Source organism: Pongo abelii, chromosome 15 (genome assembly GCF_028885655.2).
Source record: "Pongo abelii isolate AG06213 chromosome 15, NHGRI_mPonAbe1-v2.0_pri, whole genome shotgun sequence".
Taxonomy (NCBI): domain Eukaryota; kingdom Metazoa; phylum Chordata; class Mammalia; order Primates; family Hominidae; genus Pongo; species Pongo abelii.
The window spans coordinates 22789970-22814184 of NC_072000.2; the positions used below are offsets into that span (position 1 = coordinate 22789970).

A 24215-nucleotide genomic window follows, 5' to 3' on the forward strand; every position below is an offset into this window, starting at 1 on the left:
CATACAGTTGAACAACCTTTGTCTATCGTGTCCAGGCATTCCTGGTGTTGTTTCAGATAAGACACTCTTGGGTTGCCGCACTCACAACCACTGAACCAATTCTATGACCGTCTGTTTCATAGCCACGTTTGCTCAGTTTCTATGTACATAAAGGGAGGGGACAGACAGCAAACTTGCAGGTTATAAATTGTATCATCTTAAAAAGGAAACAAGGCAACACCTTGCAATAAAACCTTAAGATGCATTAAATTTAAGCCTAATGCAATAAAGAATGCCCATAAAATTTTTATCTAAGGAATGTTTAGAAAATTGTTGTACAAGGACATCATCATTTAAAGTGATATGAAGAAACCTTCTCAGCTAAGCATATCGGCTAGATTAGAGAGAAAAATAAACAATCCATCTCTGCCCTGGAAAAACTACTGGTAACATCTTTCAAAAAGCTCTCTGTGTTTGAGTATGCACCTTGATCCACAGGCTCATATTTGATCCCAACTGGCGGCTGTTTCTTGGCATTAACATTGGATTCCCAACTAGTAAATCTTACCAAGATCTGAGTTTCTGCAGATATGATATTATTTTGTTGACCATCCTTATCTTCAAGGGCTATCAAGAAGGAACCAATAATTTATTTACCTCCCCAAGAGAAAAGGTTTTACCAATGAGACGCTTTCTCACCATGACCCCAGGACCCCCTATGCCCTGTTCACTTGAGTGCCCTTTGTGGCCTGACAGCAGCTCATGCTGGTCACAGGATTCCTCATAGATTAACCTCCTTCCTGAATCCCAACTTCACGGTGGTGGTGATGACAGGGGTCCTGTATCCCAGGCTCACGTCCCTGAAGTCATCAGCCTGCCTCCAGTTAGAAAAAATTACAAGTATATGGAGAGGCCTCCTTGGAAGGAGCAAAAGCTTTCTCACCTTCGTACATTAATGGTTGGAACGTACAATAGTATACACACTTTGAGAACAAATATCTGGCATATTCTTACAGAATCAAGCAACTACCTATTCTATGACTCAGTAATTCCTAAGCATTTATCCAAGAGAAACTAAAACATATGTCCAGAAAATGATTTATACAAGAATGTTCATAGCAGTTTTGTTCATAATACGAAAAACTGGAAACATTCAAGTATCTGTCAATACAAGAATGGATCAATAAACTGTGATACATTCATTCCATGGAATGGCTAAAGGAACAAACTGTTGACACACAAAACAACATGGATGAATCTCAAAAACATTTTGAGTGCAATAGAAGCCATATGCAAAAGTGTGAGAAAAAAGATAAATAATAATGGTTTCAAGAAATGCACAGCAGACAGCCCAGAGGCAAAGACCCACAGGATGGCGGGCCCGTCCCAGGCTGTCAATCCTAATTAAGAAACTTCTGCTGGATTTTGCCCAGCTCCATTTCCAAGCTATTTTGGGTCAGTGACTTCTTTATCCCTTCCATGTTCCCTCATTTTGAACTAGAATCACTGTAAGTGTTATTCTATGTCTGTCACGTCATTTCACATTAAGGGCAGGTGAGCTGTTTAGAATGGCTAAAATTCAAAAAGTTGAACACACCAAATGCTGTCAAAGATGAGGAGCAACCAGAACTTTCCCATCGCTAGTGGAAATCAAAAGGGTACAGTCATTTTGGAAACCTTAAGTTCACTCAAAATCCTGCACATAAGTACTTACAGCAATTTTACTCCAAATTGCGAAAACTTGGAAGTACTCAAGATGTCTTTCACCAAGTGAATGAATAAACAAACTGTTGTAGCCACACAATGAAATCCGATTCACTGATTTTAAAACACAAGCTATCAAGCTATGAAAAGACATGGAGGAACTTAAAGTACATAATGCTAGAAAGAAGCCAGTCTGGAAACCCACACACTGTACGATTCCAACTCTAGCACATTCTTGGTAAGTCAAAAAGATAGAAGTAGTAAAATGATGAGTGGTTGTCAGGGGTGGAGGAGAGGAGGACGCACGAAATGGTGAAGCACAGGGAATTTTCAACAGTGAAACTATTTCGCATGATGCTGTATTGGGGATATGTAATTGCCAAAACCCATAATCTGTGAAACTCAAAGAATGAACTCTAATGTAAACTATGGACTTTAGTTGATAATGACGTATCAACAGTAGTTCATCAATTGTAATGAATGGACCATACTAGTACAACATACTAATAGGAGAAATTGTGTGCTGGAGGACAGGGGAGCCTAGGAGTACTCTCTGTACTATCCACTCAAGTTTTCTGTAAACCTAGAACTGTTCTAAAAATAATGTCTATTAACTTTTTTTTAATTAGGATACAGCAGCCCCATATCAAGGTTTTGGGGGCATCCTGTTATTGTGTGGTTAGTACTTGGCATTGAAGTGCACCAACCTGGAGTCAGAGCAGTTGGAGATTTCAAGGCCTTTGCCATTTACCTCTAACCCTGGAGTGCCCCCAGAATACAGATAGCAGATCGGTTAAGGAGAAGCAGTCTCAGCAATCTAGACAGTGCAGGTTTCTGGTAAGGACAGGTAAAAACCATCTGGGTGGGCAGAACTTGGTGAAGACTAGAAACCACTGAGACTCAGAAGCTTCCCCAGTGGCACCCACAAATCATAGGAGGGGGCTGAGAAGAGCTAAGGGCTACTGGATGAGCTCTCTGCCTGCAAGACAGAAGCAGATCCAGAGATTTTGGTAAATAATGTAGGTTTCAGTACAGTGTGATCTCTTCAGAAAAGTAGAGAGAATGAAAAGGAAAGAAAAAGAGAGAGCAGGAGAGAGAAAGAAAACAGAAAAAAGGAAGAAAGGAAGAAAGGAAAGAAGGGAGGGAGGGATGGAAGGAGGAAGGAAGGGAGCAACGGAGGGTGGGCGGGAGGGAGGGAAAGAATAGAGAGAGAGAGAAACGGAGTTGGAGGGAAGTCGTGAAGGAAGGAAGGAAGAAAATGAACAAATGTACATGAAGATGAGAACAGTGGGGAAACTTACACCACCAATATTTTCCATTAACAGGAACACGCTAAGTAGTTATTAGAGAAAGACACGCTACTGTAAAACCATATACTGTTTCCACGGGGTACAACCCCTTCCTCCTCCTCTGAAACACATTCTATCTCTGGCCCACTGTTGCCAGAGACACTGAGTCTTGTCTTTGGATAAGTTCTGGTGCCCACAAGAATGAGATGAGACACTGGATCCCAGAACACCAGGCCACGAACTTCCCTGTTGCTCCTTGTCCACTCCAGAAGCTACCCGGCTGCAGCTGGGGGCGTCAGCCCCTGGGTCTGATGTCATTCATTTGCCTTTCTCACTGGACTTCTCTCCTTGCACTGGCTCCTACTCTCCCAGGACATGTGGGCGACCACATGAGAAGAACACAAACAGGCCATGCCCCTTTCTTTCTCCCCCTCTCAATGCCTGCAGTGGTGGGTTCCGTGGGGTAGTGACCTGAGATTTACACACTGTGGGGCCTCTAGCCCAGAGCAGGGCCTGGTACCTAATAGTCACCCCATGAATGCTCAGTGAAAGACGCCGTCCACCACAAGGTCCTGGGGAACCAAGAATTCCACTGTGGCCCATAAATTCTAAGTCCTACAGGATTCTGGAATGGGAGATGGGAAAGGCCTTCAAAAGTGGCCACTTTTAACCCATTATACTGGCAACTGAGCCATGTTTCCCCATCCTGGACACATCCAGAGAGCACTGCCTAAAACCAGACACATCTCCCCACCCAGGACAGTGTAGGGGCCTTAGCCTGGGGGATGCAGGTGGACAGGGAGGAGGTGAGCCACGAAAGCTGAAGAGGAGAAAGCAGGTGAAACAGAGAGAAATGGGGGCAGAGAATGGGGGGTGAGAGGAGAAGAGCGAGGAGAGGGATGCAGATCTAGCAATAAGGAAAAGTCCTGGAGAGAACACTGTCCTCTCCTGAAGTAAAATCACTTCCACCTGACCACGGCACTGCAGGTCATGGGCGGCACACCCTGTGGGTATTTGTTCATTCATTTAGCAAATATTTATTTAATATCTGTTGCCTGCCAGGCAAGGCCCTGCGATGTTTAGGGACCTTGGCATCTTCCCTTCACATCTGAGTCATAAGAGAAAGAGGACTCTCTGACCCCACCGAGCTGGCAATGCCTCGGGATTTTTACCTGTTGGATCTGGCAGCTCTTGATGTCAGCCCACACCATGTGAGGCTGCTCTTGGTGCACCCAATGGGGAAGTTTCTACATCAGGGCCTCGGAGAGTCCACTGGAAGCCCTGGACCGTGCGAGTCAGTGGCATCCCCAGCGTGGAGGCCAAGAGCACACAGCACTGAAGCTCCAGACACCCTCAGGAGGACGGCAAGGGACAATCGGCTGGTGAGAGCCTGGGTCACCAGGAACCTTCACCTGGGTCTAAACAGGATTTGCCTTCAGATTGCCTGTGAGATAAAAGAGAGAAATCAAGGTTAACATTGAGATTTGGGGCTTCGGCAACTTGAAGGATGGAGCTGCCATTTACAGAGACTGGGAAGACCCAGGGAAGAGCAGGTTGAAAGGTGGTGGGGAACTAGAGGTGGTTGGGTTTCCGTCATATGTCATCAACAGTCCTGACCAGCCTGGGCAACACAGTAAGACACCGTCTCGGAAAATAAAAAATGAAAAATGAGCTGAGCATGGTGACGCACACGTGTAGTCTCAGCTACTCGGGAGGCTGAGGCAGGAGGATTCCTTGAGCCTTGAGTTAGAGGTTAGTGAGCTATGATGGCACCACTGTACTCCAGCCTGGCGAGAAAAAAAATAGAGTCCTGACTAAATACTAGAGTAGCCAGGGAAGTTTTCACAAAGTAAGTAATATTGGAGGCAGATCTTAGTGAACAAGAATTCCATTATTTCTGTTATGGAATTAAGAGAGTGTGGGTGTTGTTAGTTAATGCTTATTGAACTATCTTTGGAATCTCATCTACTGGTCTAGCTGGTCTATCTGTACACGTATATTCTATATGCTGTCTCACCGAGCTTTCACTAGGTTATGCTACAGTAACAAAAGCCCCAAAATCTTAGCAGCTACATATACAAAGGTTTATTTTTCATTGACATTTCCTTCCATGGCAGGTTGACTGTGACTCTACTCTACACAAGCTATTTTATTTGTTAGATGGTGAAAACTGTGATACTCGGAGAGTCTTGAATATGGTATTAGTATGTTCATTCATTCATTAAGAAATATTTATTCAATATCTGTTTCATGCCAGGCAAGGTCAAGTACTGAGAATACAGCGGTGAATAAAAGAGACAAAATCTCTAATTGCCAGGAGCTTATATTGAAAATCAGATTGAACACATACAAAATAATCATATTAACAACAATGAATACTATATTCACAAATAATAGCTGTAATAGACTTTAGTAAATCTTTTAAATTAGAAAAACATAAAAATTATTAAAACTAAAATGGCCAGGTGTGATGGCTCATGCTTGTAATCCCAACACTTTGGGATGCCAAGGTGGGAGGATCATTTCAACCCAGGAGTTTGAAACCAGTCTGGGCACTACAGGAAAACCCTGTCTACAAAAAGGAGAAAATTAGCCGGGCATAGTGGTGCATGCCTGTAGACCCAGCTACTAAGGAGGCTGAGGTGGGAGGACTGCTTGAGCCTGAGAGCTCAAGGCTGCAGGGAGCCATGATCATAGCACAGCACCCCAGCCTGGGCGACAGAGCGAGACACTGTCTCAAGAAAAAAAAAAATATTCGATGTAGTCCTAAAACTATTAAGTAGAATACTATTGTTTCTATCACATCATGTGAGCCCTTTAAATGGCTTAACACTTATTTAGGTATGATCCATGAAGTTTTCCTGCTAATTAAGGAAACCTAAGAACAATTAAGTACAAAAGAGTTACTGCCTTGACAGGAAGATTGTAAAAACTTTAAAAAGACAAATAAAACAGTCAAAACTGCAGCTCTGTGAGGCTCAAATAACATCTAATTCAAGTCACAGTGAACATCTAGCAATCATTCTGAACACCATATAATTCACTTAATACATTTTGCCTGAATGCCCAACACATCTGAATTACCAACACCTGTATGTAGCCAAGAAACTGACAATCATTTATAAATTATCACCTATGACTCCTACTGCTCTATGCACTTATTTTTTAAATTTCATTCATTTATTTATTATTTTTATTTTTTGTAGAGACAGGATCTCTCTATGTTCCAGGTTGGTCCAGAAACACAAACAGACCCACACTAATTTCATAAATCAGATGACCATACAGTCATTTGATTTATGAAAAAAAGGGCCACATGGTGCAGAAGGAAAAGGATGGTCTTTTCAATAAATGGTGCTGGATCAAGCAGACACATCCATGTAGTAAAAAGTGAATCACAGCCAGGTGAGGTGGCTCACACCTATAATTCCAGCACTCTGGGAGGCTGAAGCGGGCAGATTACTTGAGCCCAAGAGTTTGAGACCAACCTGGGAAACATGTTGAATCCCATCTCTACAAAAAATACGAAAATTAGCCAGGCATGGTGACACACGCCTATAGTCGCAGCTACTCAGGAGGCTGAGATGGGAGGATCACTTGAGACAGGAGATGGAGGTTGAATGAGCTGAGATCCTGCCACCACACTCTAGCCTGGGCAATAGAGTGAGGTCCTGTCTGAAAAAAAAAAAAAAAATGCAAAAACAGACATAAAATTGTTAGCAGGTTAACACAGAAAAATGTGTTCATACTCTTAGGTTAGGCATTGATTTCTTAAAGATGACACGAAAAGCAGTAACCATAAAGGAAAACACTGATAAAGTATAATTTCATTAAAATTAAGAATCTCAGGCCGGGTGCAGTGGCTCATGCCTGTAATCCCAACCTTTTGGAAGGCTGAGGCAGGTGTACAACTTGAGCCTAGGAATTCCAGACCAGCCTATGCAATGTGGCAAAACCCCATCTCTACTAAAAATACAGAAAACAGCTGAGTGTGGTGATACTCCCCTGTAGGTCCCAGCTACTTGGGGGCTGAGGCAGGGGGATCACCTGAGCCTTGTGAGGTCAAAGTTGCGGTGAGCTGTGATTGTGCCACTGCACTCCAGCCTGGGCAATGGAGTGAGATCCTGTCTCAAAAAGAAAAAAAAAGTTAGAGAATCTCCATTCATGAAAAAACACCATAAAAGAGTGAAAACGGAAGCTACAGATTGAAAAAACGGAAACGCAATACATATAAATCCTAGAAAGGAGGCACATCCAGAATGAAGTATTACAAATCAACAGGAAAACAAGCATATCAATGAAAACTGGATAAAAAGATTTAATAGGCACCTCACAAAAGAGGACATATAAATGGCAATAAGATAGTCAATCTCAGTGAAACCACACTGATATATTACTGCACCCCTACTAGAATGGCAAAATAATTTTTAACTGACAGGCATCAGCAACGATGTGGGGTAACCAGAATATCCCTGCTAAATGGTACAACCACTTTGGGAAAATGTTCAACAATATCTAATACTAAGGTTTTATCATTCACATACCTCTAAAACCAACAATGCCACTCCTACAAATACACCCCAGTCTAGTAATGTTCTATTTCTCAATCTGTGGTGGTTCACTTGGTCAAAATTCATTACCCCCCCCTCCTTTTTTTTTTTTTTGAGACAGGGTCTCACTCTGCCATCCAGGTCGGAGTGCACTGCCATGATCACGGCTCACTGCAATCTCAACCTCCCGGGCTCTGGTGATCCTCCAACCTCAGCCTACTGGGTAGCTGGGACTACAGGCACACACCGCTAACTTTTGTATTTTTAGTAGAGAAAAGGTTTGCCACGTTGCCGAGGCTAGTGTGGAAATCCTGGACTCAAGTGATCTACCCACCTTGGCGTCCCAAAGTGCTGGGATTACAGGTGTCATCTACTGCGCCCGGGCCACCTGCACATTTAAAATTGTGAACTTCTTCTGTATACTTCAGTAACTTTTCCAAGATTTCTCTGACGCAAAGTTCTCAGAAATCTTAAAGCTAGCATTTCAGAATAGAAAAAAATAGCTTCTGGTTCACTAGTGAAATTTTACTAATAAAATTTAAAAACAAAAAGAAAGCTACTAACGCATATCAGCTCAGAACAGATTAAACACTACCAGCAGATCTTTTCTTTAACTTCCTGAAGCACTGGGATTCATTACTTTGGCAAAGAAAGGATGAACAACACTGTAACCCAAAGAAAAGATACCACTGCCAGAAAAGACTTCTTTTCGAAAGCAGCTCTAGCAGCAAAAGATAGGAGGAAAGCAAGGAAACCAGGCCAAATGTCTTGGTTAACTCTTCAGTGAAAGGATGCCAAATGAGATGATGATCTAAGAAGCCAGAAAGACAGACAGACTGACACAGGGAAATCACAGCAACTCCTCGCAGTGCAAACAGCAACCCCACAATCCAACCTACCCGAAATCCTGCGGTTCATTTGAGGCTTGCCCCACTAGTCAGGAGGTGATTCAGTGATGGCTACAAACGCTCCTCATGTGCATCCTGGACCTGGCACACCTGGCTTGCCCATCACCAGCCTGGAGACACCGCCAGGAGCAGAAGCCCGGAGGCCAGTAAAGACCCCAACTTTGCAAGGCAGGGGCGCGAGCGCTCTCACCTCTCAGGCCCGCAGAGGCAACCGATCAATTTCCGGCCTCGAGGGTGGGATGCAGGGTCAGTGTCCTCTACAGGATATAGGAGATCGTGCCCCCGATGCTGCTCCGTCCCTCCAACCCCTGGGATGCCACAGAACACTCCCCAGCGAGTTTCCTCCCAGCGCCCACGAGAGCTGGGCTGCAGGCGGCAGCGGCAGGCGAAGAATTCAGCGCAGGGAACTTAGGCCCCGGCGGTGCACGCCCCACCTCGCGACCACCACCGCTGGCGCAACAAAACTTGCGACGCCCGCGCCTGTACCCAGGTGTGCGCCCGCGGGTCCCGGATTCACCGCCCGCCCAGCCTGGCGCGGCGCCCTCACCTCAGAAAGGCTGGGTGGACTTCGCCGTAACTTCCCATTCAGATGGTGGCCGACAGCCGCGCCGCCTCTCCGTCGTGCTTCGGCCCGGCTCCTGGCGCCGCAGGTTGCCCGTCCGGCGTTCCCAAAATTACCGCGCACACAAGCTCACGCAGTCTCGGGATCCTCACCTACCCATCCCAGTACCGCCGCAGTCTCAACCGCCACCCAACCCCTCGCCTGTGCCTGTGCCTGTGCCTGTGCCTGCAGCCCACTGGCTCCTCAGGGTCCGGATCGGCGGCGTCAGGAGAACCCAAGGCGCAGGCGCGGCGGGGCCTTGAAGGGACCCGACCGCCTCTACTGCACAACGGGTTCCAACAGGTTAGGGGCCCTTTGGGCGGAGAAAAGCAGTAACCGAGGGGATGCACCTAGTGCAGCTGGGACAGGGAATCCCTCTCTCCCCTCCGCCTCTCTTTCAAAGCACCAGCCCTCGACCCTCCAAAACGCTGATTTCCCCGGCCACTTGAACCGCCCCTGCCAGGTTAAAGAGGCAGGAGACACACCCCCTCGGGGGCCCGCAGTGTCCCGCAGGCCCAGACAGATTTTATATTTTTCTGAAAAGAAAAAAATTTACATGGTTCAACATGAATATTTACATGGTTCAAAATTCAAATAGGGCCAGGCGTGAGCCCTGGAGTTCGAGACCAGCCTGGACAAAAAAGAGAGAGCCCCGTCTCTATTAAAAAAAAAAAAAAAAAAATTCAAATAGTACAGAAAATTGTAAAGTTAAAATAGGCATCTCTTCCATTCCTGTCTCCCAGTCTCACCTTGTAGGCAATCTGTGGGATGCTGTTCCTGTGAATCCTTCCAGGGATATTTATGTACGTTTCCGCTTTTTTTTTTTGTTTTTTGAGATAGAGTCTCGCTCTTGTCGCCCAGGATGGAGTGCAACGGCATGTTCTTGGCTTACTGCAACCTCCACCTCCCAAATTCAAGCTATTGTCCTGCCTGAGCCTCCCAAATAGCTGGGATTACAGGTGCCCGCCATCATGCCTGGCTAATTTTTGTATTTTTAGTAGAAACAGGGTTTCACCATGTTGGCCAGGCTGGTCTCGAACTCCTGACCTCAAGTGGTGCACCCACCATGGCTTCCCAAAGTGCTGGGATTATAGGCATGAGCCACCACACCCAGACTGAATTTTCACTTTTTCAAATTTTTAATTAAATTTTAATAGAGTCAGGCACAGTGGCTTATGCCTGTAATCCCAGCAATTTGGGAGGCTGAGGTGGGAGGAGTGTTTGAAGGTAGGAGTTCAAGACCAGCATGCGCAACATAGTGAGACCCCCAACTCTACAAAAAATTTAGAAATGTTGGGGGCTTGTCTAGTATCCTCAGGACTGAGATCAGAGTTGCCCAGGAACCCAGGGAGGTGAGGGCTCAGAGGGTGGTGAGGGCACAAAGGAAGGGAGTGGAAACCTAACTCTCAGGCTTTGGTTCCCATATCCTTCCCCAGGCCAGGCCCAGGCCCTGGCCCCCAACTAGGAGCAGTTGGGAGGTAGAGGTGGGAGGACCGCTTGAGTCTGGGAGTTCCAGGCTACAGTGAGCTGTGATGGACCAATTGTGCTCCAGCCTGGGAAACAGAGCAAGAGCATCACTCAAAACAAAGCAAAACAAAACGAAACAAAACTGAATACTAAAAAATGTGTTGGCCGGGCGCGGTGGCTCATGCCAGTAATCCCAGCACTTTGGGAGATGGAGGTGGGTGGATCATGAGGTCAGGAGTTCAAGATCAGCCTGGCCAAGATGGTGAAACACTGTCTCTACTAAAAATACAAAAAAAATTGGCCTGGCGGGCGCCTGTAGTCTCAGTTACTTGGGAGGCTGAGGCAGGAGAATGGCGTGAACCCAGGAGGCAGAGCTTGTAGTTAGCCGAGATTCCATCACTGCACTGCAGCCTGGGCGACAAGAGAGAGACTTCATCTCAAAAATAAATAAATAAATAAATAAATAAATAAATAGATAAATAGATAAATGCTAATAGGCACATGCAGCTAGTGGAGACCATATTAGTGCAGAGGCACACCCGTAACGCTCGACTGGTGTTATACCCAGACGCTGACTTATTCTTCAGCACCCCCCAGCTCAGACCTCCCGAGCACCTGCTCAGGAGCTCTTTGGTGCTCCGCAGCCGCTGCACCTTGCGCTGAGCTTCTTCGTGGGCCTGCATGGCGCCCCCGGTCTTGTCCCGCAGGCGCTGCAGCTGTTCCTCTAGGACCCCCGATCACTCTCGCTGTCGCTGAGCTGCCTCCGCAGGGTGCCCAGCAGGTCCTGGCTTGCCTCATAGCGCCCACGCATGTCCTGGGGCGCGGGGATCACAGAGTCTAGGGAGGTCCTGGGAGGCCTCCAGAGCCCACCTAGTCTCTTCTGGTTCCAGGGATACACACTAGCCTACGCTCGGCGGGGTCCAGGGCCTGGACCTCGCCTGTGGCAGGATAGGGGCCTAGGCCTGAGAGCCAGCTTTCCACTGCCCTCCTTTATGCCCTCACCACCCTCTGAACCCTCATCTCCCTGGGGTCCCGGACAACTCCCATCAAAGCCCCCCGGATGCCAAACCAACCCCCAGGCACACTCCCCTCCTGGGTTCTGACCCCACCCCCAGAGCTCCCAGGCTCCTCCCCCTTGCATCCTGGTTCCACTCTCAGACTCCTCCCTACCCTGGCTCTGCCCCTCGTTCCCAAACTCTCATCCTAGGCTCTGATTCCCCTTGCTAGACCTTTTCCCAGGGTCCTGGCTCAGTATGACCAGGGACCTGTCCCCCTCTCTACCAGGACCCGAACACTGCTGCAGCCTCCTCCCTCCACCAGCTGCCCAAGCACCCAACCCCAGCTGCCCAAGCACCCCCACTTCTGGGCTCGGCTTCACCGCAGAGCTCTCGGCCACCTCCTTGGGGATCCTGACACCCTCAGACACTATCTCTCAGGGATCTGGCTGCACCCCAGAGCGCTCAGACTCCTTACCGGGACCCGCCCTCTCCCCCGCCCCCACCTGGAGGGCGCGAGCCCCTCCCTCCCGGCCTCTGGCTGTGCCCAGAACCCTCAAGCCCCTTCCTAAATAGACCTGCAGCTGGCGCTTGTGCAGGGCGGAGTGGATGGGATCAGAGGGAGAGTGCAGGAGTCTGAGCAGGCCGGGGAGGGGCCTTGGCTGGGCGAACTGCCTCGGCCCTGCGAGGAGTGCCGTGGTGGGAATGGGGTCCTCTGGCCCGAGAGCCCCCATGGGCTGCCACCTGACGCTGTTGGACTCAGGCTGCCGCTCTCAGCGTCAGACAGGACCGCCTGAGGGTAGGGGAGGGAGGCAGAAGGAGGCCACAGTTAGGAACCACGGGGTTAGCTGGCAAAGACGCCCAGGCCAGGCTGGGGGCCGCCTCATCCCAAATGCGCCCACTTACAAGAAGCCTTCCTGATTTCACCTCCTCCACTAGCTCAGTCCTCAGCTCGCCACTGAGGCCTCCCATTTATTGCGAAGACGTCATTTGGTGTTGCTCACAGGTGGGCTCCGAAAGGGCCGTGCCTCCCCTCTGAGACTGGGGGCTCCCCAGGGCAGAGGCCGGGTGAGCTAGCAGGGGTGCTGAGCAGCTACAGCCTGGCTCCCAGGCCCCCACCCATTTGCAGTTCAGTCCCAGGCCACCGAAAGACGTGGCAGGGGAGCCTGGGACTGCCTGGCAGGGCCCTGTCTTCCCACCTCTCTGGGCTCACACCTGTGCCAGGTCCCTTAGGCTCTACTGTAGCCCCTCTCCATCCTCTGTCTCCAGGGCCGCCTGTTCCTGTAGCCACAGGGATTCCTGGAGTGCGGGGAGGGAGACAAAGGGTGGTCGGGGTTCTGTCTTATCTGAAACCTCCCCTTTCCCTCCCTCCCTGGCCCACCACTGACCAGGTGGCCTCTGAAGCCATGTCCATAGGCCAGCCACTTGGTAGACCCCATAGCAGGCCCGAGGCCCTCACTGAACAGACCAGGCCCAGAGAAGAGTTGTGTCCTGCCACAGGTCACAAAGTCGATTGGAGGAGAGCCGGACCTAGAACCCAGGCCAGGCCTCACAGAGGGGTGACCAAATCAAGCTGTGTACGGGTGGGCAGCTGGGTTTTCAGAGGCAGCATCTGGACCTGGAGAGGACAGATGGGAGTTCAAGTCCTGCTTACTGGCTCTGAGACTGGACAAGCATTTCCCCTCTTGGGCTTCAGTTTCCCCATCTGTGTCATGAGGATTATGCTACAGGGCTGCTGGGAGGAAGAAATGGGATGGAGGAGGTGAGTGTGCTTACCACAAAGCCTGCATACCTGTGAGGGCTGAACCTGAGTGTGAGTGGGATGCTGGTGGTGGCCCAGGCAGCCCAGCCCTAAGCCTGCTACCATGGATCTCGCCGGTATCCCATCCCACCCTGCCACATCTCAGGGGCAGCTGCAGCTCACCAGGGCCTCAAACTTTTCGTCAACGTCCTTGTTGACCTGATCCTTCTCCAGATTCTGCTTGTGAAGACGCTCCACTGCCAGGGCCAGCTCTGTCACTCTGGAGTTCAGGAGCAACAGAGGTGAATAGGGGGCCACCCCCACCTGTCAAATCCACTAGTTCCGTGTCCACCATGCTTCTCCCAACCAGAGGCAGGTACCCTAACATCCACCTCCCTGGCTGTGTGACCTTAGAGAAGTCTCGACTCCTCTCCAGAGCCACACTTCTCATCTGTCAAATGGGAATGAGGTTCCCACCAGCTTTATCTCATGGGAAAGCAGTTGAGGACTTGTCCAGGTGGCAGGAGTAAGGGGCACAAGTTCTTTCTTTGTTGTTTTCTTTTGAGACGGAGTTTCGCTCTGTCATCCAGGCTGGAATACACTGATGTGATCTTGGCTCACTGCAACCTGCACATCCTGGGTTCAAGCGATTCTCCTGTCTCAGCCTCCCTTGTAGCTGGGATTACAGGCACACACCACCACGCCCAGCTAATTTTTTATTTTTAGTAGAGACAGGGTTTCCTCTGTTGGGCAGGCTGGTCTTGAGCTCCTGACTGCACCTGGCCACAAGTTCTGTCATTGGAGGCTAAGCTGTTTATGATATACACGGGGCAAATGCCTTCGGAACCTCAGTGGGGTGCCTGGGAAGACTGGCTGAGCTCACAGAGGAAGGCCCTGCTCCTAGTGAACAGATGCTTCCTTCTCCCCAATTCTCCAGTTTTACCTTCTGCAGGGATGCCTGCCTCGTGCGGCATCCACCAGGTAACCACCTGGCACTGAGGTCAGGCTTGTCCAGGTTGCTTTGCATCTGCTGCTGGGCCAGGTCCTTCTCGCAGAGCACCTTGTCCTGCAGCTGCTCCTCCAGCTGGGCCTGCAGCAGGGCTTGCTTCTCCAGGGCTGCCTGGACCCTGCTCTCTGCCAGCCGCAGGCCCATGCTCAGTCCCAGGCCGACCTCCTGGACAGCTCCCCTCCCAGCTGCTGCAGGTCCCTTGGGAAGAGAGCACAGGATGGGGATGGGATGGGGCTCGCTCCCAACTACAAATTAAAACTACGCTGGGGCCGGGTGTGGCAGCTCACACCTATAATCCCAGCACTTTGGGAGGCCGAGGCGGGCAGATCACCTGAGGTCAGGAGTTCAAGACCAGTCTGGCCAACATGATGAAACCCCATCTCTACTAAAAATACAAAAATTAGCCAGGCGTGGTGATGCACTCCTGTAGTCCCAGCTACTTGGGAGGCTGAGACTCCTAGGAGACTTGCTTGAACCTAGGAGGTGGAGGATGCAGTAAGCTGAGATCATGCCACTGCACTCCAGTCTGGGTGACACAGCAAGACTGCGTCACAAAAAAATCAATAAATAAAATAAAAATAAAACTACACTGGGCTGGGTGCGGTGGCATGCACCTGCAGTCCCAGCTATGCAGGAAGCTGAGGCAGGATTGTTTGAGCCCAGGAATTTGAGGCCAGCATGGGAAACACAGTGAGACTCCATCTCAAAAACAAAAGAGGAATAAACAACAGCAACAACAAAAAAAACCCTACACTGGGATGCCATTTGTCCACTCTCAGATTGGGGGAAAAAGGGGTCACATAATACACAGGGAGGGGCTCTGGGGTAACAGGCCCTCCCTTACACAGCTGGTGGGAGGGTGAGTACAACCACAATGGACGGCACTGAGAAAGAGCTCCGAAAACTATGCATGCATAGGACCTTCCCCACCAGCTCCTCCTCTAAGAACATATCCAAAGATATACCCCAGCACAGAGGAGATGGCTCGTGGACAAGGAGGTTCACTGCAGCATTGCTCGTGTAAGAAATCCTGGTGACAACCTAAATGTCTATCAAAAGGGACTGCTACTAAGTACACGATGGTACATCCTTTAAGTGGAAAACTGTGACCAAGAAAAGCCAGTGGAGAAATTCTTCCTGGCCTGATCCAGAGCCACCTCCCAGTTATAACTAGTAGGTGAAGAAAGCATCTTCAAGAACTGTGAAGATGAAATTTTACCAGGCGTATATACAAAAAAGTGTGTGTGTGTGCGATCTGCTTTATTTGCTTATACAAAATAACCCTGGAAAGTCACTTAAGAAACTGGTAGGCCAGGCACGGTGGCTCATGCCTGTAATCCAAGCACTTTGGGAGGCCGAGGCTGGAGGATCACCTAAAGTCAGGAGTTCAAGACCAGCCTGGCAAATATGGCAAAATCCCGCCTCTACTAAAATTACAAAAATTAGCTAGGTGTGGTGGCTCACGCCTGTAATCCCAGCTACTTGGGAGGCAGAGGTGGGAGAATCGCTTGAACCCGGGAGGCTGAGGTTGCAGTGAGCCAAGATCGTGCCACTGCATTCCAGCCTGGGAGACAGAGCGAGACTCTATCTCAAAAAAAAAAAAAAAAGGAAAAAGAAAACTGACAATGCTTCTCATGGTAACTTGGTGGCCAACAGAAAAAAGAAAAAAAGAAAGAAAGAAAAAGATTGTATATATAAAAAGAAAAAGAAGCTGATAACCTCCAAGGAGGGAAGGGGAATATCTGGGGTCTGAGGTGAGAGGGAGCCGTTTTACTGTGTACCCTTTTGAAATGTGAACCTTGTGAACATGTGACTTAATCAAAAGTAAAATATAAAAATTTTAAAGGCTACTTAAAAATTTTTTTTTTGTTTTTGTGTTATTTCAGATGGAGTCTCGCTCTGTCGCTCAGGCTGGAGTGCAGTGGTGTGGTCTCGGCTCACTGCAACCTCCGCCTCCCCAGTTCAAGTGATTCTTCTGCCTCAGCCTCCCGAGAAGCTGGAATTGTAGATGTATGTCACCACACCCAGCTAATCTTTGTATTTTTAGTAGAGACAGGGTTTCACCATGCTGGCCAGGTTGATCTTGAACTCCTGACCTCAGGTGATCCACCCGCCTCAGCCTCCCCAAGTGCTGGGATTACAGGCGGGAGCCACCATGCCTGGCCTTAAAATAAGGCGTGGTGGCCCATTTCTGTAATTCCAGCACTTTGGGAGGCTGAGGAAGATGGATTGCTTGAGCCTAGGAGTTCCAGACGAGCCTGGGCAACATAGCAAGACCCTGTCTCAAAAAAAAAAAATTAGCTGGGCATAGTGATGAACACTTATAGTCCCAGATACTTGGGAGGCTGAGGTGGGACCATCACTTCAGCCTGGGAGGTCAAGCCTAACGTGAATTGTGATTGTGCCACTGCACTCCAGCCTGGGCGACAGACAGAGACTGTCTCAAAAAAAAAAACAAGAAATGTATTTTAAGTCCATAATACAGGTTAAATCCTTTCCTTTCCTTTCCTGAATGAACTGTACCACTGGTTATCCAATAGTAAGGAGGGAAAGTGCCTCATTCTAGAATTCGAATTAATATACAAAGGAGTGACTAAATGAGAAGCTCACAGTTTTGCAGCCTCTGATGAGTAAGGTGGATCTTGAAAAGAGAGACAGCTGGCATAGGGGCCTCCTGATGGAATAAGACATTCTACTTATGGAGTCTTGAGGAAAAAAAACAAACAAGTAGAAGAACCTGAATCTGACCGAGCTTTAGATCCAACATCCAATTTACAGGAAATACACGGGATAAAGAAACATGTTAACTGACACCATAAGGATGCAACCAGCAAAATCCAGACCATGAGAATCTCCAAGGACAACTGGCCCAGTTTCCTGAACAAATAAGTTAAAAGGGACTTAAAAGACAAAGCAGGGGCCAGACACAATGGCTGGGGCCTGTAATCCCAGCAGTTTGGGAGACCAAGGTAGGTGGATCAGCTGAGGTCAAGACCAGCCTGGCCAACATGGTGAAGCCCCCATCTCTACTAAAAATACAAAAGTTAGCTGGGCGTGGTGGCGCACTCCTGTGATCCCAGCTACTCAGGAGCCTGAAGCCATAGAATTGCTGAACCCAGGAGGCAGAGGTTGCAGTGAGCCAAGATCCTGCCACTGCACTCCAGCCTGGGCAACAAAGCGAGACTCCATCTCAAAAAACAAAAAAAAGACAAAGCAAGCATTCACATTATGTGAATGTCTGTGGATCTGGATTCAAACAAATTGCAAAGAAAACACTAAAGCAAGACTACCTGTGCCTCTTTTTTTTTTTTGAGACAGAGTTTCACTCTGTCACCCAGGCTGGAGTGCAGTGGAGTGATCTCCACTCACTGAAACCTCCGCCTCCTGGGTTCAAGCGAGTCTGGTGCCTCAGCCTCCCCAGTAGCTGGGATTACAGGCATGTGTCACCACACCTGGATAATTTTTGTATTTTTAGTAGAGATAGGGGTCTCACCATGTTGGCCAGGCTGGTCTCGAACTCCTGACTTCAGGTGATCCGCCCGCCTCGGCCTCCTGAAGTACTGGGATTATAGGTGTGAGCCACTGCACCTGGCCTATCTGTGACATTTATGAGACATATGGAAAATTTAGACACTGGCTATTTGATGATATTAAGAAAAGATTATTAAACCAGGTGTGGTTGCTCACACCTGTAATCCCAGCACTTTGGGAGGCCAAGGCAGGAGGATCATGTGGGCTCAGGAGTTCAAGACCAGCCTGGGCAACAAAGTGAGAATTCAACTCTACAAGAAATAAAAAAATCAGCAAGCTTGGTGGCATGCACCTGTGGTCCCAACTGCACAGGACCTGAGGTAGGAGGATTGCTTCAGACCAGGAGGCCGAGGCTGTGGTGAGCCATAAAGAAAAGAAAGATTACTAACTAAAACGTTTTTAATGCACTAAATGAAATACCTTGGCCTCCTGCCTTGGGGCTCTCTCCGCAGCCTCCCTGACACTACCGTTGAACTGACTGCTCACACCGATCAGACATCCCTGCTCAAAGATCAGGCAGGCCCAAGCTCTCCTGCTGAGGCAGGCTCTCCTTTTCCTGTACCAGCTCTTCCTTGCAACCCCCCTGGCTGCCATGGGCTCCCACCTCCATGCCTTTGCTCATGCCTTGCTCCTGCTTGGAGTGCCTGCTTCTCTGCTTCAACCCTACCCATCCCTTGAGGCTCTGTGCAAATTCCATCTCCACGAAGCAGTTTTTCTGACCTCCCCACCCCTCCCATCCTTCTGAGCCTCCAGGACATTCCCTCTATCCCACGTACATATCACTGACCACTCGCTTCCTCAGTCTAGAATTTTGGGGATCTACATCTTTTCATCACTAGAGGCTGTGAGGTCCTTGGTAGCAAAGCTGAATATTCTAGTGGATTAAAATCAGGAACTTCAGCCTGGCATGGTGGCTCATGCCTATAATCCCAGCACTTTTGGAGGCTGAGGCTGGTGGATTGTCTGAGTTCAGGAGTTCGAGACCAGCCTGGGCAACATGGTGAAACCCCGTCTCTACTAAAATACAAAAAAAAATTAGCCAGGCGTGGTGGCATGTGCCTGTTAGCCCAGCAACTTGGGAGGCTGAGGCAGGAGAATTGCTTGAACTCAGGAGGTGGAGGGTGCAGTGATCCAAGATCGTGCCACTGCACTCCAGCCTGGTGACAGAGCAAGACTCCATCTCAAAAAAAAAAAAAAAACTCTGACTCAGCCACTTATGTACTACTGTGTGACCTCAGGAAGATCACTCAACCTCTCTGGGCCTCAATGTCCTCATTGGTAAAATGGGAATGAACACAGTTCCTACCTCACAGGGAAGGTACGAATATTAGTTGAAATGAAATATACAAAGAGCCTAGCCCAGAGTAAGCATCTAATAAATGCTGACTGCCACGACTGTGGTAATGGTTATTACAAGTTGCCTCTGTGTCCTCACAGGCCCTTGTGCACAGTAGGTGCATTGAGTTGAACTGAAATTCAACTGAGTTGAGTTGGATGTAAAGAGCAGGGCTGGCTCTTGGCCTGTGCACAGAGTTGTGTCCCAGCGGCCACGCTCAGCCTCCCAAGCCTCAGGGCTCCCTGCTACACAGGAACCAAGGTTTCAAGTCCTCTTTTGGCTGCAAGAGGCAGCAAGGAAGAGCAAAAATGCAAGGGACCTAGCCTTGCAACCCAGCTGCCAGTTGCACGACTGTGGGCAGGTTACTTATCCTCTCTTTATTTATTTATTTTGAGACAAAATCTTGCTTTGTTGCCTAGGATGGAGTGCAGTGGCATGATCTCTCAGCCTCCAGAATAGCTAGGATGACAGGCGTGAGCCACCGGGACCCGCCTTAACTTCTCTTTATAATGAGGAGAGTGATAGCATCTACCACATGCAGTTATCACGAGGAATAAAGGTCAATTCACACCATGCACATGGTACATGCTACGCATTGATAAAGATCAGCTGTTGTGATGACGGCTATTTATTTGTGCTAACATGCTCCCTCGGACTGTGCTCCCTCTCCCTCTCCAGGCTTCTGAGTGTTCCCTCCTCTGCAGTGCCCCTTCCCCTTCAGCCAAGCTGGCCTCCATGCACCCCCATGCCCACCTCCTCCTCGCACCTCCAGGCTGCCTCCCACTGCTCCAGCTCCTTGCAGCTGCGTGTCCAGTCGCTGGTCACCTTTCGTATGTCCTCACTCAGAGCCTGGTTGGCCGAACCTGCCTGGTCCAGCTGTTCTCAGAGCATGGCATTCACCTGGGCCAGGCTGGCACTCCTGAATGGGGCACAGTGGATCAGTAGGCGCTCGCCCAGGGGGCCACCCTGCCAGCCCTGGCCCTCCCTGCTGTGCCTTCACCTCGGCTGCTCTTCCTCGAGCCAGATGAGGATGCTCTCCAGGTCTTGGCTGTGGTCTGTGTTCTGGGTGGGAGAGAGGTTAAAGCATCAGGCTGGGCAGGTGGAGGGCAGGGCCTGCCCCTGCCCCACCCTGGCATCCACCCTCAGCCACTACTGCTCCAGCTCTCCGGATCTCTCCAGCAGCTGCTGCTCCAGCTCTAAGAACCTCTTCTTGTAATGGACAATCTGGGGATTGGGAGCTGATGGTGAGCCCCAGGGGTGGGGGCAGGGCAAAGTGAACAGGTGGGAGGACAGGAGCAGGAGTGGGTGGCCCTGACCTTGCCCTGCAGCCGCAGCACAAGCTGGGCCTGCTGCTGCTGGCCCTCCTGGTAGGCCTGCAGCTTGTGCCAGTAGGAGGCCTGCTCCTCCTGCAGCTGCCTCCGCAACTCCACGATCTGCTGTACCAGCCTCCTGGGCTCCTGAGTCTCCAGCTCCCCAGACTCCAGCCGCAGAGCCTGCTCCACCTGCAGGGAAGGGCCCAGGGTGAGAGTCCTGGGCTTCCTGGGAAGGCAGGCTCAGGCCTCTGTAGGTGGCGCCAGGCTTGGCCCAGACCCACAATGCCTTGTAGGCTGATAGCCTGGCACCCTGGGGAGCAGGCCCATGTGGGCAAGCCCAGGGGCCGTGCACGTGTGCATGGGGTGATGCAACCATACATGGACACGCAGATGGGGCATGCGTGGACACATGCAGGTGAGCCCACAAACCCAAACCATGCAGGCAAAGCTCAAAGGTGCACCTGGGTCAACCTCAGGGGCCTCAGTACACCATGTGCCTCTCCTCCAGAACACTTAGCCCTGTCGTGATTTCTGTTTATTACACAGATGCTTGAGTCTCCCCACCATGCCCCCACCACAATGTGAGCTCAGGAAAGCCTGGATTTTTTCTTCCTCATTGTATCTTAGTACTAGAATGGTGGCTGTGGAATGGCATGGCTCACACTCAGTAAATATTTCTTGCGATGGTGAATTAATGGCATGAGCTCATGGGAATACATTCAAAACAGAAGTGTCAATCTGACTGTGCATATCTGAGCTTAAAGATATGCACACACATAACACATACAGGCAACCTCAAACATCCCCAGGGGGACACGAATGAACCCCCTCATATACACAGCATTAAGATTTGTAAGAGGTGCACACAAATGTTCCCCTATACAGTGCCTGCATATTAATGCCCTCTTCTGGCTGGTGCAGTGGCTCATGCCTGTAATCCCAGCACTTTTGGAGGCCAAGGCAGGTGGATCACTTGAAGTCAGGGGTTCGAGACCAGCCTGGCCAATATGATGAAACCCCGTCTCTACTAAAAATATAAAAATTAGCTGGGTGTGGTGGCATGCACCTGTAATCCCAGTTACTCAGGAGGTTGAGGCAGGAGAATCGCTTGAACCTGGGAGGCGGAGGTTGCAGTGAGCCGAGATCATGCCACTGCACTCCATCTTGGGCGACAGAGCAAGACTCCATCTTTATTTATTTATTTATTTGAGACAGAGTCTCACACTGTCTCCCGGCCTGGAGTGCAATGATGCGGTCTCAGCTCACTGCAAACTCCGTCTTCCGGGCTCAAGTGATTCTCCTGCCTCAGTCTCTCGAGTAGCAGGGACTACAGGTTTGCATCACCATGCTCGCTTAATTTTTTGTGTTTTTAATGGAGACGGGATTTCAGTATGTTGGCTGGTCTCGAACTCCTGACCTTGTGATCCACCTGTCTCAGCCTCCAAAACTGCTGGGATTACAAGCATGAGCCACAGCGGCTGGCCCAAGACTCTGTCTTAAAAAAAAAAAAAAAAAAAAAAAAAAAAAAGCCCCCTCCGTCCTCACCTCAGGAAAGCCTCTGCTGACGCCCTTCCTCCACCCCCAGGCAGCTTCCATCCCCCGCATCCTCAGACCCCTGTGGACTCTGGCTGCCCCTACCAGCCATGGAACCCTCTCAACTCCCTTAAGACACCTGCTGGCCCCAGGTGGTCCTTCATCTTCCCCAGCTGTTGGGGGGAAGGGAGTGAGGGAGGAGCAGGGCAGTGTGAGAGCACACAGTGGGTTGGGGGCACCCAGCAGGGACAACACCCCAGCCCAGCTGACTCTGACGCTAGCCCTGCACTCACCATCGACATCCTCAGGACCCAGCCTGCTACAGCCCGGGCAGGGCATTCAAAAGCCCACCTGTGCAGGGCCACGCCAGCCAAATGAAGCCAACAGAAGGGCAGCTGCTCTCACCCACGCTCATCTCGGGTCTTGGGTCCAGGCCAGGTTAGCAGTAGGGAAGGTGCCCTCCAGGCCTGCATCAACCCTGTATGCCCAGAGATGCTCTATGAGCCACAGACAAAGCAAGGACATCTCTACCCACCCCACCCCGGGGACACGTGCATGGCAGTGCCACCAGTAGGGAGGAGCTAACTGTGATTACTTGGCGGCTTCCCCCTGAGTCTGGAGGAACACAGTCCAAGGGTGTGCAGGGGAGGTGGAAGTAGGGGGTTTCTGCCTGGATGGCGGCTGCAGGCCTGCCAAGTGTCTGTGCCAAGCCCACTGAGGACAATGGTGAGCAGTGTCCGCATCTGTGTGTGTGTGGTGGTGGCCTGGGGCAGCCACACATGCTGTGCACTAATGTTGGTGGGCCTCACTAGGTGCGAGTGTGGTGTATTTTGTCATTTGTCTCCACACAGGACCCTGTGTGTGTCCGTGTGTGGGTGCTGAGTTCACGTCGACGGTTTGGTGCCTCTGAGCCTTCTCGTGAACGGGTAAGGCAGCATCTGTGACTGAAGGTCTATGTTGTGGCGCGGGTGTTGGGCCTGGCTGTGTGTATCAGGGCATATGTCTCTGTGTGTCGGCAAGGTAAGTGTATGACCACATGTGGGTGGGTCTGGGGAGTGTGCCTGGGCTCCCTGGTATGTGTGATACACACTTTGTGCATCTGGGCATACCTTTGTGGGCCGATTGGTGGCTGTGTTGAACTGTATGCTTTTTCTGTCCGTGTGCACCCATGAGGTGGGAGACGGTGTGCTGTGTCATCTGCATATGGGTGTTATGGGTCCGCGGTGGTGGGAGGACTGTTCTGTGCCTGTGTGGGGGTTGTGTGCCATCTGGCTGTGGGTGCAGGTAACACTGAATATTCTGTGAATTGGAGTGTTTCTGTTTGGCCTGGCTTTAGGGTCTCACTATGTTGTTTATGGCATGTTTTGTGCATCTGTGTGTCTCTGTGTGGGGCCTGGTGTGGCTGCCCCTGAGCATGGAGCCAGGGGGAGCAGGGCCATGGCAGGAAGGCCTGGGGCCCAGGAGCATCCCGTGACTCCTGGTCTGGTCTTGGCTGACACCAGCGCAGAGCCAACCCCACCCTTTTTGGTTATCGGAGCCATCAACTGCCTACACCCACGAGGTCTTGCCTGGGTCTCTCCTCTTCCTCCAGCCCCACACATCCATCCTGGCCCAGCCTTCCAAGGGGGCCTGCACACCTGCTCCTCCAGCCCATGCACCCTCTGGCGGTGTGCCTGCTCCCAAAGCTCCAAAGTGCACTCAGTCTGTGCCTGGGCACTGCACAACCGCTCCACCTCCTGCTGCAGCTCCAGCTGCTGCTGCTGCGCATCCACCTCCAGCTGGGCTTGGCTATGGCTCCGCTCCAGCACCACCACCTGTGCCTGCAGGGAGGGGCTGTGGTCCGGGTTCTGGCCCAGTGTGAGTGTGTGTGTGCATGTGTGATGGGTTGTCAGGTACCTCCCCGGGACACAGCCAGTGCAGAGGGGGAATGCAGGAGAGATCCTTGTGTGTCTTCCATCCTGCTGGCCCTGACAGTGAGCCTGTGAGCCCAGGGTGAGTGCACCCAATGACCCCCACTCAGGCAGGTGCGTGGACACACACACACACACACACACACAGACGTCACACATGCAGGCACAAAGGCAAGCATGTAAATACCTATCTGGACTCACACAGGTGCATGTGTATGTGCAAAGGCCCAACTCCCCCATGCACGAAAACATCTGTACACAAACACATATTTACAGTACCTTGACACGCCACACCGTGCACAAGATTCATGCTCCATACACAAGAATCGTCACATGGATTCTCACACTG

General features: G+C 50.3%; 4 protein-coding genes across 9 annotated transcripts in view; all 4 read right to left on the reverse strand.

The window, feature by feature from the left end:
- Positions 1-9105, reverse strand: part of LOC134760003 (neuroblastoma breakpoint family member 3-like) — a 53484-nt gene extending 44379 nt beyond the window's left edge. For 4 of the 6 annotated variants that reach the window (XM_063715364.1, XM_063715359.1, XM_063715360.1 and 1 more), the window contains exons 1-2: positions 8978-9105; positions 4145-4416 (exon numbers count right to left, since the gene is read on the reverse strand). In XM_063715364.1, coding sequence (XP_063571434.1) covers positions 4145-4183 — 39 coding nt within the window. In that variant the 5' untranslated portion in view covers positions 4184-4416; positions 8978-9105. Of the gene's footprint in view, positions 1-4144; positions 4417-8421; positions 8942-8977 lie in introns of those variants that run through there. The other 2 variants (XM_063715358.1, XM_063715365.1) reach the window with 2 other exon arrangements.
- Positions 9106-10269: 1164 nt separating this feature from the next.
- LOC134760008 (rootletin-like) lies at positions 10270-13109 on the reverse strand. Its single transcript, XM_063715402.1, has 5 exons — positions 12882-13109; positions 12400-12792; positions 12072-12286; positions 11114-11312; positions 10270-10909 (listed from the first exon to the last, which is right to left on the reverse strand). The coding sequence occupies exons 2-5, from the start codon at positions 12463-12465 to the stop codon at positions 10895-10897; spliced, it is 495 nt and encodes a 164-aa protein (XP_063571472.1). The 5' UTR covers positions 12466-12792; positions 12882-13109; the 3' UTR covers positions 10270-10894.
- Positions 13110-14177: 1068 nt separating this feature from the next.
- LOC134760009 (rootletin-like) lies at positions 14178-23103 on the reverse strand. The gene is made up of 5 exons (XM_063715403.1): positions 22250-23103; positions 20427-20612; positions 20111-20172; positions 19877-20029; positions 14178-14441 (listed from the first exon to the last, which is right to left on the reverse strand). The coding sequence occupies exons 1-4, from the start codon at positions 22256-22258 to the stop codon at positions 19993-19995; spliced, it is 294 nt and encodes a 97-aa protein (XP_063571473.1). The 5' UTR covers positions 22259-23103; the 3' UTR covers positions 14178-14441; positions 19877-19992.
- A 201-nt stretch (positions 23104-23304) lies between these two features.
- LOC134760117 (rootletin-like) overlaps positions 23305-24215 on the reverse strand; it is a 28855-nt gene continuing 27944 nt past the window's right edge. Inside the window, 1 exon segment of the mRNA XM_063715795.1 lies at positions 23305-23776. Within this exon segment, the coding sequence (XP_063571865.1) occupies positions 23309-23776 (468 nt within the window). The 3' untranslated portion in view covers positions 23305-23308.